This window comes from Amborella trichopoda, chromosome 2, assembly GCF_054954075.1.
Source record: "Amborella trichopoda isolate Santa Cruz 75 chromosome 2, AtrichopodaSantaCruz75HAP2 v2.0, whole genome shotgun sequence".
Lineage (NCBI taxonomy): Eukaryota > Viridiplantae > Streptophyta > Magnoliopsida > Amborellales > Amborellaceae > Amborella > Amborella trichopoda.
The window spans coordinates 21,272,256-21,289,918 of record NC_142337.1 but is presented as its reverse complement, the minus strand read 5'-3'; the positions used below and the strand labels follow the sequence as shown (position 1 = coordinate 21,289,918).

The 17,663-nt window shown below is 32.8% G+C and overlaps 1 protein-coding gene and 1 non-coding gene across 3 annotated transcripts in view; one reads left to right on the top strand and one right to left on the bottom strand.

The window, feature by feature from the left end:
- LOC18440242 (sialyltransferase-like protein 5) overlaps positions 1-10,021 on the bottom strand; it is a 43,256-nt gene extending 33,235 nt beyond the window's left edge. Inside the window, exons 1-7 of one of the 2 annotated variants that reach the window (XR_016050467.1) lie at positions 9,624-10,021; positions 9,458-9,534; positions 8,321-8,407; positions 8,146-8,223; positions 7,974-8,065; positions 7,670-7,871; positions 1,999-2,067 (exon numbers count right to left, since the gene is read on the bottom strand). Coding sequence is in view for 1 of the 2 variants with exons in the window: in XM_006850393.4 (XP_006850456.1) it covers positions 1,977-2,067; positions 7,670-7,871; positions 7,974-8,065; positions 8,146-8,223; positions 8,321-8,407; positions 9,458-9,534; positions 9,624-9,732 (736 nt within the window). In the remaining variant the exon portion in view is untranslated. Of the gene's footprint in view, positions 1-1,976; positions 2,068-7,669; positions 7,872-7,973; positions 8,066-8,145; positions 8,224-8,320; positions 8,408-9,457; positions 9,535-9,623 lie in introns of both variants that reach the window. The other variant, XM_006850393.4, reaches the window with a different exon arrangement.
- A 4,221-nt stretch (positions 10,022-14,242) lies between these two features.
- On the top strand, positions 14,243-14,323 carry TRNAL-AAG (transfer RNA leucine (anticodon AAG)). The gene has a single exon. It is a non-coding gene; the product is annotated as a tRNA-Leu (tRNA).
- Positions 14,324-17,663: the final 3,340 nt, after the last annotated feature.

The following is a 17,663-nucleotide window of genomic DNA, read 5'->3' as shown; positions in this document are numbered from 1 at the left end:
AGCGAAAGCTTTATCTTTTGCCTGATGTGTTCATACTGCAGTTGGGAAGGTAGATTCAGGTTGAACATCTACACAAACCCCGGCACAGTCACTTTGTTTGTAGACTTTTATGGCACTATCCATTGACGACAATTTGCCTTTCGATACTACAACGTAACCCAAACATCCAGTGTACAAAGGTAGTAAAGGAAGTTAGGCATTCTAATCCAAATTGGGCTAGAGTTTATCTTGTGGGCTCTAAGGCTTGGTTGCATGTTGTACTTTCTAAACTACATCTATCAGCCACCAAAAAAACCAAGGTCCTCCGCTCATGACTCTTCTCATGTCCTCCACAAGATCAATCTGAACAATTCACGGTGGCTTGATTTTGAGATGGTATCATATTCTTTATAATAATTCTAATATCTTCTATTAAGAACGACCGTTAATTCCTTGTTTCATCAGTGCCAAACAAGGACCGTCTTCCATTCCTACATGCTTGCTACACTGTTTCTCTGGGCAGGTTAACCATGATCTTCCAATTAGTTGTTTTGCCTTTGGATAGCTCTTTTTAGGAAAAAGCCTAGTGAGTTTGAACTCCCTTCACCAATACATATACTACATGCTCTCTCATATGACAATGTATTTAAACAAGGAAACTCTTGCACAGAAAGAATACCATTCATTTTTCTCCTGGAAAAATCTCCACTTTGCCCTCATCATACATGTGTGTATGTGCCTGTGTTGGGCTCTCATATGGATAAAACTATCCACATTTTGACATTGGCATATGCATGTTTATTGTATGCAAGCATTGTGTATGGTCTCTGTTTATGTGCATGCTAGTGTACGGTATACATTAATATATACACACACTAGACATACGAGATACCATGGCACACATACAAACATGAATACCTCGAAGTTAGGCATGATATCCTATGGATACATAGTATATATGCTACAAAATATATGTTGCATAACGTGCCAATACATTAGGATACACATGCTACTCTAGCATTCAAGACATGCTGCGTATATTTATTAGCACACATATAATATCTTTTGCGCAAAGCACTTGGCACAACAAAGTTGAGTCTAAGCAAGGACAATATCTATACATTTACCAATTTATAAATTCCATATCGAGGGAAGGTATTGGAATGGAGCAAAGAGAACTCAAGGAGAACATGGATGACCTTAACTTCCCAAAAAACAAGTGCAGCACAGAAAGGTAATTGATATAGTGGCACACCATTCATCAATCTCAGAAGCATATTGATGTACTGATAAGATTCATACAAAGAAAAAATGGGCAAATAGTTTCTGAAGAAGTGAACCATAAACCAAATGGAATGTAAAAAAGGAGGAGCCCTGTGAAGGGATAGATCGTGCATTATCAGATAAGCCAACACTTATCATTCCTCAAGGGATACCCAGATTAAGGAATGGAAGTATTAGAGGGTTACTAGCTAATATAGAGTGTTATGGGGGTAGCCCAGGGACCAGTATGTTTTGGGTGTTTCTGCAATGTATTGGGATGTCAACATCTTTCACATGTAACCAACTCTTTTAATGCATACTTTATTTCCTATTGAAGAAGAATGAGTCCGTGGACTACATACTAAATTCCAAACAGTTATAAATGATTCTAAAGGTGCCATTAAAACTGGCAGATGGCACAATATTAAGTATTGAGCATTATTATGACTGCATGCTTCCAAAGTAGGGTGGTAAGTTCACCATCTGTTGGAAAACATGGCAGTGCCCAAATCCCACAAGAGAGTTTTAATTGAGATTTATATTTGCACAAGATTGTCTTAAGATACTCGGTATCATAAAAAAACTACATCAAATTTATGAGCATTCAAAATTTTAGATTGATATTTACATAGTACCCATTAGTATACTTACTGTCAAATAGAAAAGTATAGTAACCTTAACCTTACATATTTCTAATCTGGCAGGTCATTTAATGTCTTGATCTTAATACATACCAGATCCATTAACAACACTAACCATATTGGCTGCAACTCCTCTCACTACAAGGCGGAAATCTCTCTTCAGCCCAACATATTTTGCATATTTCTGTAATTGCATAAACAAAAGCCATGAATAAAGACACTCATTCCATCAAGAGCAAAAATATCATCATAAGATCTAAGCCCGAATCTAAATAAACATAGCGGTTGTACTGCATTAAGAGAAGTTTAATTTACATAAAACAAAATGGCATGGCTCAAATGCAGACTACCATTATTTATTTATTTATTTGAGAGAACAGATTACCATTATATTCTAAGAAAATGATTAGAAAAATGGTGAAAAAAAGTAAATATGCGAAGCCGAGAAAGAAGAAGAGTATAAGGTTGACTCCCTGCACTAGGAACTCAGTCAAGAAAATTAGAATCATCTTTTTGCCTTCTTCCATGTCTTCATGCTCAGCAATTCGTAGTTTATAATCAAACCCTTCTTTATGGATATCAATAGAAAATAAAGCCTGGAATTTGCAACGGGAACTACCACATCTTGCTCTCTATGTGAATATTGAATTATCCAACAGCCGTACTATGCTGAAGCAGAACATAACGTGATTAAAAACTAACCTCACAGAGAAAATGTAAATAACTAAGTGAAGGTCCAGAGTGAAATTCTACAACATAAAATTGAGGTACATACTCCTAGAAACTAGGCGTCTCGGATAGTATTGTGGCAGTTACATCCTTCACAGATAACAGCAGAAATCTATAGCTCTTGGTTTCACGTCGTATGATCTCATGGTTTAGAAACTCAACAATCCAACCCAGGATTTCCCTAGGTCCACTCAACTGCCCAAGTTTTCAACTCTGCAAATCACACTTGAGAAAGCCCATACACAGTTTTTAACTCGTACAGTCCAGTCGCTGTTCATAGCTTTTGGGATGAGACTCAATGAATCTCAGCCTTTTTTTAAACCATTCTCAGATTAGGGATGCGAGGAATTGGGGTAACTGCTCAGGAGCTAACTTTCGGCCCCTCACTCTTACCAAAAAGCATTTAATAGGATTCTATTAGCATTAAAACAACAACATAATGAGTCTCAACAACAGATATGACCCTAGTTACCAAGCAAGCCAACCCAATGAGGTTTTCATTATAATATATGAGATACAGTAAATATGAAAATAAGAAAATATATTGTATTTTTTCTTTATTCTGTCATAAAGGAATCTTTTTAAAATATCAGACAGTATATACAAAATACAATCTACTAAAGAAATTTCCGAAAAATAAAAGAAATTCATTAACAAATACAAGGACATATTTGACCTGTACAATGATCTTAAAGTACAAAGTTTTGAGGTACTGAAAGCAATGAAGTGTCAAACATCAACATTACTTGTCAATGAAGGGTAGAGATAATGTTACCTTACCTTCAGCAACCACAAAACCTCCAATAAGGAATTTCACAATGCAAGAATCCCTTGGGGATTAAAAGTTGGAAAATATGTTCAGCATTTCCAGTTTATCTCATAAGATCCATTTCAACAATATATATTGGAGAAACCAAAGGAGCATTTATCATCAGCATTCCCGGAATACCCAGAAAGCAAGACACAAGAGATCAAAAAGCTTTTCTTCAAAACTCCACACTTTGAGATTGTACAGTCCTATTGAGAATGGAAATGACCAAACAATGCCAACGATCCATCTCTTCTAACTCTTCTAAGTTGCGCTTATTCAAGCTTATGAGATTTTAGGTCATTCTCAAAAAAAAAAAAATACTAGATTTTAGCTGATATATCAATTTTAAGTTCAATATCCCCATGAGAATTTTTTAAAAGAATTAAATTAACAAGAAGTTACTGAGATTTTATTGTTTCTATCATAAACTAAGGGCACAAAGTAGTTAGCAATTGGAATATACGGGGTTACATCTACTATTTTGATCTTTCAAGATCCGTTTGATGGCAACCTAATATTCTAATATTTAAGGATAATATAGAATCTTATGTAATTCTAATCCTATGAGTTTACACGCCTTGTTTGATAGGGTCAAATCATAACTTTTAATATTAAGATGACTCCCAAATATCTGAATCTCCAAATTTTCAACTTGTAGCTTAATTTTGAGGGATTTGATTTCTACTCCTAAAATTATTGTGTCTCTCTGCCTCTTTCATCCAATCATCTCCCTCTTTTCTCCCCCCCCCCCCCTCCCCCATTTTCTCTCCTCTCAACAAAGACACCCTCCCTTCTCTCTCAATCTCAATCTCTCTCTCTCATGTTGGATCGCCCCCTCAATCTCAATCTCTCTCTCTCATGTTGGATCGCCCCCTCAATCTCAATCTCTCTCTCTCATAGTGGAACGCCAAAGAAAGCATGGTGAATCGCAAGAGAAAGCAAACCAGCCTCTCTCTCTATAAAGATCAAGGTTTCACTCTTATGCTCATTTGCTCTTCTTCTATCTTTGTTAAAGCTTGAGCTCTGAGCTTTAATGGCAGATGGAAAATAAAGGGACCCAAATGACAAGCTTTTTCAAGACCGGCATTATAGTGTCTCGGATGATTTCAAGCTTTAGCACTACCCATTTTAAAATAAAGGTTGCGGTGAAAAACTCAATCGACCTTTGGTTGAAGACTAAGATCAGATAACCTAGAGACGAAAGAGCATTGTTTCTCTTTCAAATATATGCGGGCAGTCAAACATGCACCAAAAAACATAGAATACAGCTAATAGATAATCTTAATATAAAACCTAGCAATGCCTATATTCAAATTTTAGAAAATCTGAATTTTAAAATTCAGTTTTGTCAAACATACCCTCAAGCACAAAGAGGCAGGAAAGACCTCCAAAATTGCAACCGCCACTTTCATAATTTATAAGGGTTCCTTGGTTATCCCGCTTGCATAAGTTACTTCCAACCAGTGTTTAAAAACTCGCCGAGTCGAGCCGGACTAGCACGGTTCGACTCGGGAATCTTCTGATACCGAGCCGATTCCACGAAAAAAATGGGAATCGCCCGTGTCCAGAGAACACCGGGCGATTCCCAATAGTGAATCGCGAGTCTCACCGAGAGTGACACGTAGCAGCCTCACGAGAGTGACACGTGGCACCTCAAAATCTTCCACATGTGCTAATTCACCTCACTCGTATGCCCCCCTCTTTTCTACACGCGCAGCTGATGGACTAGTACACAGCATTTTATTGAGAACAAAGGTTACTCATCCTTCGATGTGGGATAAGTCCCACAAAAACCCATTCAAGCAAGATGATTGAATATGTATTATATTATAGAAGCTAATGAATCACATCAGAAGATGTGGTGGTGTTGGTTGACAACCTTGAATTTCAGATGGGCGTCTTGAGTTCGAACCCCCTGCGCATCGTCGTTTATATAATACAACATTTTTTTAAGATAAAGATAAAAAATAGAGATAAAGATAAAAAATAAAAAGCCTTTCAAGATAATGAATAAAAAGCTTGAAATAAAATAGAAAAAATAAAAAGCTTTTCTTGTTGTAAAAAAAACAAAAAGCTTTTCAAGATAAAGATAAAAATATAATACAACATTTTTTTATTTTTCTTGTAAAAGAATACAAGGTAATATAAAAAGTATTTCTTGCAAAAAAATAAAAAAAAAGGCATAAAAAAAAATTTTGACAACAAAAATAAACAAAGGTAGAAAATACTGTTGTAAAAAATTAGAAAAAATAAAAAATAAAAGGCTTTTCAAGATAAAGATAAAAAATATAATACAACATTTTTTTATTTTTCTTGAAAAAAAATACAAGGTAATATAACAAGTATTTCTTGATAAAAAAAAAGCAAAAGGCATAAAAAATAAAATGTACTTTGGCAGCATCATTATTTTATTTTTCTTGTAAAAAAAAATAAAAAGTAATACAACAAGCAAAAAAAATGTAGTACAAAGTCTTCTTCTTTTGTCAAAAAAAAAAAAAAAAGATAACCAAAAAGTATCATATTTTTCTTGTAAAAAAAAATAAAAGATAATACAATAAGTATTTCTTGTCAAAAAAATAAAAAGCATTTCTTAATACAACCTAGGAATAAATGGTCTAATTATATTTTTTATTTTTATAACATGATGGTCTTTAACATAAATTTAGTAATATTAATTTAAAGATAGGATTCATACAATGAGGCCATTTGAAATCTCTCTCTTTCTACTAACAATCTCTTCTACTAATTTATTCTAGAAACCTAAAAAATTAAAGAAAATTGGTACGCATACTAATAATTTCTACATTGATAACCAAATCTTTTATTTTATTTATTAATTTTTGTATTATAAAGCATATAGTGTACTATTTTTATTACAGTTGTCAATAATACATTTTAAATTAGATGATATTATAAAATATTTTGGATTTGTTATTATTTATATAATAAAATAATTATAAAATATTGTTGGTATATAATATTATAGTTAGTTAGGTTGTAATAATTTGGGTTTTTTTAGCGGATTAGGATTTCCGGCCAATTCGAGATTTTCGTGGCCAAATTTTCATCGATTTAGTCAACTCTTTATTGTAGTCCATATATGATTATATAATTAATCCATGATAATTCTATGATTTCTTTTGCGTGATGTAAATTTAATGGTCAACATAAGTTCATACAGGGAAAGAGTATCTCAATATTCACAAATTGATGAAAAAAATAAAAGTTAATAATGTAGTACCCTCATTTCTTATTGGATTCCTAAAAAACAACATTTATAATGAATTTTAATAATTTTTTCTGATTTTTTTGAAGCTTTAATCCAACCGATTCAGCTGATTCTCGATCTGGATCGCCGATTCACTGATTCGGATCGGTTTTTAAGGTGCCCGATTCGGGTCACCGATCCGCTTTTTAAACCATTGCTTCCAACACATAGGAGTTTGGAATATAGGAGAAATATTCGAGATTCAGAAATGGATGAAATTACCATCTGCCAAGATTCATCCAGAAGGTTTAAGTGAAAGGGAGTAATAGAGGAAATACAGTGGTCTAGCAACCAGAAGCTTCAGAAAATTCCCTTGTAAATATGTACACTATAAGTTTTCTTGAGGTTCATAATGTACCTTTCCACCATGTGGTAGTGGAGGAAGTCATACCATGCCTGGATCTCAACATTCATATGACAAGCTTGAAAGCATAAACCATTACTATAACATGGGATTATAATTCCTACTTGACACTAGACGAAGAGTGTTGGGTTTTGTGGCCTTAAGGCCCTAGATTTCGTATTATCCCATATGGGTACTCATGTAATTAGTGTAAAGAAAAGCAGACATCCCAGTTTTGGGGGCATGAAGTAGTCCATGCGGGACCAAGGTGCCCTCTGGCTAAAAAAAGGCCATAGAAGCAGCATGGCAAGAGTGCCAGTGAACTCATGTCAAGCTTGGAGGTCTAGGTGTTGGGGCTGATTGAGTCAAAAAACCCATGACAATGGGCCCAGAGGGCAAAAGGTCCATACCTGGTGACTGTTGAGGGTTAACAGGCCATCCCTTCTCATGGTCAGAGTTAGCTCAATGGTTAAAGTGAGTTCCCATGAAACTAAATTGAATTAGTGAATGCACTACATTAGTTCCCTCAGAAAAAAGGCTCTACATTAGCAACAGAAAGAAAACAAGCATTTGCAGATAAAAATAATTGTAAACAAAAGTAATAAATGGACCAAAGCTTTTGTTCAATCCATTACCTCATTGACAGGGGCCTCATTTTCCCGAATAACTGCATCATGGGCATCTATCTCTTGCCCAAACTCTGTTTTTAATAGATCGCCCGAGTTCCCAACAACTGCACATGTCCTAAACTGACGGGAATAGAAAGGAGGCCTCGATGGCAAAATTAGATTTAGATGTTCCTCGCAAAGAGATTTATTGTAGCACTTTTTTGCTCCCCTGTTGCAACAAAAATCCAAGGGGCTTACTTACCATTTCCAAACACATAGTTTGCAGTAACAACAAAATTGATGGGAGAAAAGAATTTGCTCAGCATCTTACAATTGCGAAATCCTCTGTGCAGCGTACTCTAGCCACCCATTAGGCCGAGCATCTAGATATTCCCTTGTCAAAATCGTAGTCATGTTACGGTACTGCAATTATTTACCAAGTAAGTTCACCCAAGAAATCCAGAAAACATGTTCCGAGACCGTTTAAGAAAGTAAAACTATACCTGTTCCCAAAGTAAAATGGTCTCGCAAACATCAAATGGGTATTCCAGAGGTTCATATCTTTTAAATTGCACATTGTACTGCAACAAATGCAACACAATGAAGACTCAGACTGGCATAAACCACAGACTGAATTTTACAAGAAGGAAACCTTGAGCAATAAGGAAGATGTCTCACCCACGTGCTGTTGGTGTCTTTTGGGAACTTAAGCACTAATTTACAGTGGTCAATAACGTGTGCAGTGAGTCCAAGGCCCTTTGTTGCCTGTATCAAATTAATGCTCAGATGTCAGTGAAGCAGAATTCAATTCCTTGGAACCTTGCAGCTTTTAAGTCTGGTGGTTCTTCTGGCTGCCAGGTTCAAGGTCATACAAAGAAATAAGGAGAGAAGTATGCACACGCAAGCGCACATGTTCACATACTATCTGAATAGGCCAATTTGACCAATTATAGGCAAACAATAAAAAACAACAAAATAGCATCCAATCATTACAAGCTTCCAAAATTGTTGAAAGCTTCCCCTGATTTGCTGATTCAGCCAATAATCAATTAGGAGTGAAGTGATAAAACCACTGTCATGTGAAGTATCCTTCAAAAATGTGTCACATCCCAATTCACCAGATGAAAAGAAGCCACTAGCAGCACAAATCTGAACTCGGAATCAATTGACATCATTCAACATCCCTTATATCAACTTTAACAATAGTCCATGCACCACTTACAATGATTCTAATGGTTATTTGATGTAGTCCATGGACCACTTACAATGATTCAGCTGATTAACTGAAAACCACTACATTCTATGTCAAACAAATACACAAGATCCAATGAGTATCCAGATCACATCAAACCCCGACTCCCAGGATATTAACGACAAAGGCACTTCAAAGTTCAAATGTTTGAAAACCTATACTATTATCTAAATCCTTACCATGAAAATGTGCATATTACAATCTCAAAACATAGAATCCAATAACCTCGTGCCAGCAAAAGATGATTTCTGTCTAATTCACAAACCTCAGTGAAGTGCTGAATCTCTATCATGAGCATTTGGACAAAAGCGCATCATACTAAACTCATCCTATCCTAGTTATTTACTCTAACTCCAAATTTGATTACTCAGAATAGATGATGCAAATCCATAACATAAATAAATATTTCAGAAAATTCTAGTCGCAGGCGATTCAAAGGAGCAGGCCAAATTTTAACAAATATCCACGATACCATTACTCTGCAATATTAATAAAGTAACTGAAAGCATTAAGAAATACTAGCACCATGGAGAAACTAGAACACTAAAAGTAGAACGACTAACCACACATTGCTGGATTTTGTTCTGGAAAGCGAAAAGATCAGATATATCCCTGCTGGTGACACCATTTTTGCCAGCCCCTGTATGAGAAATTTAAGTTTTATATACAAAAGAAAGCAAGATAGAGAGAGAAAATAAGCCAAAAGAGATGGAGAGAGAAAATCATTACCGCTGAAGAATGTGGATTGGATAGCGAGGATGACGATTGAAGAAGTGAGAGCCAGAAATAGTAATAGAAGTACAGTGGGAGGCCTGTTGAGGGCCTTGAGAGGTTTCATTCTCTCTCAGGAGATGAGCTCCTTATCTGATGGATCCAAACGCAAATGAGAGAACAGATGCAAAATAAGCGGTGGATTTACAGCTGACTGGCCCAAGTCTAGGCAAGATTCACCGTGGGAACCCTCCAGTTTCAAGCCCACATGGGACCGACCGGCTCGACTTTAAACTCTTAATTGCAGGTAGCTAAAGAACCTCCTGCAAAATGATTTCCTAAAAAAAAGAGAGAAATTTAAGGTTTAGCTTAGGTCACGGTTTCTATAAGTTCATGTAGAAATGAGTCGCCTCTTAAAAATCTATTTTTGAAATGGATTTTTTACCAAATTTTTAAGGATACGGAGTCGCAAATATGGAGATCATCAATATCAAAAATAAATAAATTTTGAAAATTAAAAATAATAAGGAAGAAGTTTATATAGAGACTAGGCTCTAAACAATCAAATTAAAGCCTACCTCAAAAATTTCATTAGAAGAAGTCGGTTTGATATCCAGATATCCTCAAATTGATCATCTTGACATCAAAATGTATGGACATGAGAAAAAAATGGATTTCAAGTTTTGGGAATATTGCATCTTGTAACGTATTTTGGACCGTCAATTTTCAAGATTTTCAAATTTTTATAGATATGCTTGATCTACACTATTTTTTAATCTTTAAATTTTATGATTAATGACGAAAATATATTTTAAGTCTATCACAAAGATTTCCAATATTGAAACCACATTTCTTGATATTATTTGAAGGTGCGCTCTAGTTTGATTGTTTAGAGCTTCAGCTCTATGCAAACCGCACCCAACTAATAATTCTATTAAGAAAACATCTAGACCGCTAATTTCAATTATTTTCAGATGGACCATCTATTTGCATCCATCTTTAAGATTGATGCTTTACATTTGCGGCCCCCCGCCACATGAAACAATTTTGCTTTAACTTATGTATAATAAGATTTGGATAGTGTTTCATAAGGATCACAATTTTGAATATTATTGTGCACATGAATAGTATTGTGCAAATGAATCAATGTTCACAAAATCGAACCGGAATGGTTAACCGAACATGGGCCCAGAAGTATTTTAACTGGCATAATCAGTAAACCAGTCGATTAAACTGTTCTAACCGAGCAAATCCTGGGCGATCAAAAAATGTTGAAAAATAAAAAGATACAAAAAAAGGAACTAACAAAATATGAAAGGGAAAAGTTTATATAGAGCCGAGGCTCTAAACAATCAAATTTGAGCCTAACTCAAAACTTTCACTAGAAGAGGTTGTTTTTATACCCAAATATGCTCAAATTGATCATCTAGACATCAAGATGCATGGACATGAAAAAATAATGGATTTCAAGTTTTGGAAATAGTGTATTTTGTAACGCATTTTTGGACTGTCAATGTTAAAGATTTTCAAGTTTTCATAGATATTTCAATCTACACTATTTTTGAAGCTTTAAACTGTATAAATAAATACGAAAATATATTTTAAGGCTATCAAAAAAATTTACAGTATTGAAACCACACTCCTCATCACTATTTGAAGTAGGCTCTAATTGGATTGTTTAGAGCCTAGGCTCTATACGACCACACCCAATATGAAAAGCATATAAAGAATGAATAAAACAAAACACATTCAAATAGAGTTGAAAATTAATGAAAAAATGGATTTTAACGAATCAATTTTTGAATTAAAATAAGTATTAATGACCAAAACAAAACCAAATTCCTTATTTTTTTTAAATATCGGTCGAGCACCAAAATCGCCTAAAACTGGAACCAGCAAGTGGCCTGTTCCGATTTAATCAGGCGGTCAGCGGTTAGATCGCCTGGCTTTTCTAACAGTGAAATGACTAGTAAATGTAAGTGCCAACATAAAAAATAAATGTACAGTGAATGCATAGGTGTCACTTATGAACAGTATTATTATGCTAATAATATAAAATTATGAATAATACTATTGTGCTAATAATATAAGGTCATAAACAATATCAATGAGCTGCCATGTTAAAATACTATGCTACTATGTGAAAATATTGTGCTACCACGTGAAAATGCATATCACATTTTATAATAGTAAGTTTTCAATTATAAATAGCCAATTGTTTTTCCCGAAAAGCAGAGAGTCAGATGCTTCTCTCAGTTTCCTATAAATTACAGGAAGTATTCTAGTATGCTTTATCTCTCACATTTTGGCAATGTAAGGTTCCTGTTATACAATAAATGAATACAATAAATCTCTCTCTTGTTTTGGTTCCCTCAATCTTGCGTATTATTTTGGCAACACCAAGATATGAGGAAGGTATTTTGTAACACTACCCTTACGTTGCTTTTGTATAATATGTGATAGATCAGTGTTCCCGATCGATGTTTAGCTATACTATACCAATTGGATGACAGTTTATAGTAAGAGAATTTTATTTCAGAAAATAATATCTTTGTAGTGAGAGAAAAACCTATTTCCAATTGAAATTTGTGATATTATAGTAATTGGAAAAACATATCAGTTTTATAAATTGTGATTTTGTATATGTCTCATGAGTATGCAACTCAAATATTCAAGAAATATATTATGATCTATCTGTATCCTAGGAGTGTACTCGCCAGGACCCGTTTGCACCTCGAAATTTCATTGAGACGGAAGCGTTTAACCCTTCGAAGAAAGAGAGCGTATCTCTTGCCTCCAAATCCTTTAATTTGGTCTTGATAGTTTGAAAGATTTTATCCACTATAATATATGAGAACCCAAATTAACCAACTCCGATGGGCGTGATTTAGCAGTAACATTTACAGGATTTTGCCAGAGAGATCATTTTTTACTTTTTTTTATGACCGATGGTGGAAGCCTCTTTGTTAACTTTTCGATCCATTTCACCAGGTTACAGAATGGAAATTTCCTTTTTTCTCAACATAAAATTATCATTACTTATTAAGTATTGTTACCTTTGTATGTACCTGAAATGAAACCTATTATATGGAAGAGGATTCCATATGCCCATGGGCTGATGGCTACAGTAAACGCCCATGGCCCAAATTGAATCTGAGCCGATATAACGGTCATGACCTCATTCGTATTTAAATTTTAATGTTTTTTTTACAAACCCAAATCACTTTAAATTTAGAAAATTCATTATTCTCATCAAGGCACACCTAATAAAAATATAAAACAAATAATTCGAAAAATATAAACTGACCAAAATACCTTCGAAACATTTCGGGAGTATTTTGGTCAATTTATATTTTACGAAATTTTTTTTATATATTTTTATTAGATTTTACTATTTTTGAAGAATAGACGCCTAAAATTTCAAGTGATTTAGATTTGTAAAAAAAAAATGAAAATTTAAATATGAAATGAGATCGTGACCGTTAGATCAGCCAAGATTCAATCTAGGCTATGGGCGTTTACTGTAGTAGTCAGCCCATGGGCTAACATGATCTTATATATATATATATATATATATATATGGGAAAATATGAGATTAGCTCACTAGCTCATATGAATATATGAGCCCAACAGCTTAGATTGAATCTGGACATATCTGACGATCATAGATATCCAGTAGTGCTTGAATTTTATTTATTTTTCTACATATCTAAATCACTTGAAATTTTAGGTGTGTATTCTTCTCATCAAGGTTCACCTAATAAAAATATAAAAAAAAATTATTCATAAAAATAAAATGACCAAATAGCCCCCAAATCTTTTCAGGGGTATTTTGGTCAATTCATTTCATGTAAAATATGTTTTTTATATTTTTCAAAGATTCACCTATCTTGGATGAACACGTCTTAAAATTTCAAGCGATTTGAATTTGTACATAAAAAACTAAAATTCAAGCACTACCAAACATCTGTGATCGTCAGATCGGCCCATAATCAATATGGGCCGTTGGACTCATATGTTTATATATATATATATATATATATATATATATATATATATATATATATATATATATATATATATATATATGATTTTTATAAGGTTGCATTCCAATTAGCGCACCCCCAAATTTGACCGTACCATGTAATTTTGCAATAAATTTTTTTACAATTATCTCAAAATCTATTTTCATGTCTAAATATAAAATTTTAAACTCCAAAAATGGTTAAAATCAAGTAGATCTATAAATATATGAAAATCTTGAAAATGGACGGTCTAGATAATGTGCTACAAGATGCATTATTTCTGAGACTCAAAATCTTATGTTTTTTTATATTCATACATCTCAATATCGAGATGATTTTCACTATTAAAACAACTATTTTTGATGGATTTTTGAGGTGCATATATATATATATATATATATATATATATATATATTTCAAATAAAAAATAAAAATACGAAATTGAACTTGAAGCGTTAGATGTGGTGTGGTTCAATTTGAGCCGTAGACCATGGGGACTTTACAATGTGCCCAATTTCGTAAACTAAGAGCGAGATGGAAAACTAGCTATATGAAGTAGGTCCAAGGATAATATTAGAATAAATAGATATATGGAAAATCACTGAGCAACTAGTTGAGATGGCCGAGTTGGTCTAAGGCGCCAGATTAAGGTTCTGGTCCGAAAGGGCGTGGGTTCGAATCCCACTCTCAACAGTTATGGTTTTAACTTTTCTCTAATTTCACTTGCCTCTAATTTATTTTTTCTCTAATTTCACTTGCCTCTAATTTATTTTTCCCCTAATTTCACTGGCCTCTAATTAATTTTTCCCCTAATTTCACTTGCCTCTAATTTATTTTTCCCCTAACTCCACTTGCCTCTAATTTTTCTCCTAAGTTCACTTGCCTCTAATTTTTCCCCTAATTTCACTTTGCCTCTAAACTTCTCCTAATTTCACTTGCCATTTTTCCTCTAATTTCACTTTCCTCTAAACTTAAATTTTCAAAAGCTTTGTTTTTATTTTTCCCCTAATTTCACTTGCCTCTAAACTTAAATTTTCAAAAATATAATACATGAACATATGGGGCGTGGGTTCAAATCCCACTCTCAACAGAGTTGGTTTTATTTTTCCCCTAATTTCACTTGCCTCTAAACTTAAATTTTCAAAAATATAATACACGAACATAAGTTCTCCCGAGAGAGAAGAGATGGAGGGGCGGTATGGTACAATTCTACAAAAATATAATTAGTTCCATCCTAAAATTGGGAATTTTTAAGGACTACACAAATCTTTAAATTATCTTTAAATTAGGAATCTCAAATCGTACAAATGCATAATTAGAATATGTCATACCATAATATTATAATATTATAACCCCTTCCATCTGTCTCTCCTTTGGGTTCTCACATTATTACCTTCTTTATAATTATACAAAACCTTCTTGGTAATTATACAAAAGAACGTATTTTTATATTTTTAGAGTTCATAAGAAAATGGAATAATGAGCCACTAATGGAATTAAAAAATACTAAAATCTATAACTTAAAGGGTGCGGTTCCTATAAGGTTGCAACTTTAAACAATTCAATTAAGGTGCACCTCCAAATTTTATCATAACATATAATTTTGTTGTAAAAAATTCTTAGGATTATCTTAAAATCTATTTTCATATTTAATTAAAAAAATTAAATTAAAAAAATGGTTAAAATCAAGTAGATATATAAATATATGAAAATCTTGAAAATGGACGGTCTAGATAATGCATTACAAGATGCACTATTTTTTCGATTCAAAAACTCTGTTTTTTTTCATATTCATACATCTCGATGTCGAGATGATCGATTAGAGGGTTTTTCAACATTAAAACAATATTTTCGATAGATTTTTGAGGTGCACTTGTGATTCTACATTTTAAAGTTGCAACCTTGTATAAACTTTTCCCTAACTTAAAACATAAAAGGTTTTAAAATTAATTTTTATTTTAAAATTATAATCATAATAATTTAATTACTGAAAGAGTTAAAATGTGTCAAATTGAAATATTAGAAGTTCGCAATTTAGAAAATAAAAAATTTAACCATAAACCACATTTTTGAAGCATAAATCCTTACACTGAGATTTATGAGTTTTTGGAAACAAAAGACACAAAGCTAACCTGTTATTTATTTTGGCTTAAGGCAACATAATGTTCAAACATTGGACAGTCATAACAAATAATTAATCAAAGACAATAAGCTTGCATTTTGAATCAAGACAACATATATGAAGAGAATGTTTTATGGGAAACCAATTCACTAACAAAAAAACGATCCTCTATGGGAATATTTTTTTTTTTTCAAATTATTGAATCACATAATTACGTAAAATTTCAAGATCTCACAAAAATAGAACTTAATAACTACCAAGGTTTAAAAAAACATATCGGTGACCTTGATCGGCCACCCCAGAAACGGTGTCGAAACGATGGGTTAGCGATCTAGATCGGAGAATCGGCTGGATCAGCCAGTATTGGCCTCAAAAAATTGGGGTATTATATTATGTACTTTCATTATTTGAAAAAAAATATGTGAATATTGATATGTTGTTTCCTAATTTGGATGTATGTATAATTATTAATTATAATATAATAGTCTAATATCCCATCAAAACGATTTAAAAAACACTTCCATACTATAAGATTTAAAAAGTGCCCCTTATAAAGGAAAATCAATATCACATCAAACGTTTATCAATTCTCTTTACTCATCCAAAATTATCATAGCCTAACTAACTATAATATTATGTAATGAAATTAGCATTATTGGTTTCTATTTTATAATTATCTTACTATACAAATAAAAATAAATTTAAATTTTTATAATAATATCATCTAATTTAAAAATCTTATTTACAACTATAGCAAAAAATAATACATTATATAATTTATAATACAAAATTTGGTTACCAATGTATAATTATTAATTATAATATTATAAAAGGACAAAATTTATATAGAGCCTAGGCTCTAAACAATCAAATTAGAGCCCACGTTAAAAACTTCACTAGAAGAGGTTGTTTTTTATTCTCAAATTGATCATCTCAACATCAAGATGCATGGACTTCAGAAAAAATTGAATTTCAAGTTTTAGAAATAATGCATCTTGTAACGCATTTTTTGACCGTCAATTTTTAAGATTTTTAAGTTTTCATAGATCCTGCTAAATCTATACTATTTTTGAAGCTTGAAATTTTATAATTAAAAATGAATATATGCCCTAAGGATTTGCAAAGATTTCCAGTATTGAAATCACAGTTATCAACAATATTTGAAGGTGCACTTTACTTTGATTGTTTAGAGCCTCGGCTCTATACAAACCGTACCCTTGTAATAAACATGATTAAAAAAAAAAAACCACTTCCACATCATATGATTGAAATAATAATAAAACCCCTTATAAATTCGATGATATGATATTAAAAAAATTCAAATAAATAATTTTCTCCTAAAAATATAAAATTAGATATCAAAATTCAGAAAAAAAATTTAAAAAAAGAAGAAATGTTGAATCACATACTATACGCATCATATGGTTTATTTCATATAGTTTATTTTGCAAAGCATAGGCACTTTCATCCTAGTATTTTCACCCTTTAATAGAAAAGGACAAAGCGTATAGTCCCACATTGTTCATATTTAGAATAGGATATGGGTATAAAAGAGACTTGACCCAACGGCATTGGCAATGGGCTGTGTGATTGGGGGTTTTTCATGTCGTGATTTGTGTCGGCTCGCTCGTGAATTACTAAGAGCGGACTGAATTTTATTGTGGTTGGTCAGGTTGCAAACAAATAAATCTTAAAACATAATTTTCGAACATAAAAATCTTACTTTAGAAATATATTTTATGCAAGAAAATAAAAATGTAGTTTATTTCACGGTTGTGTTAGTGGAATTATATAATTTTAGATTATTAGCAGGATGGCAATGGCATGCTTGAATTCAACAGAGTGCAATTTATATTTAGAATATAAATCAATATTAAATTTTAGGGACTCTTTGTGGAATGATCTTAATAT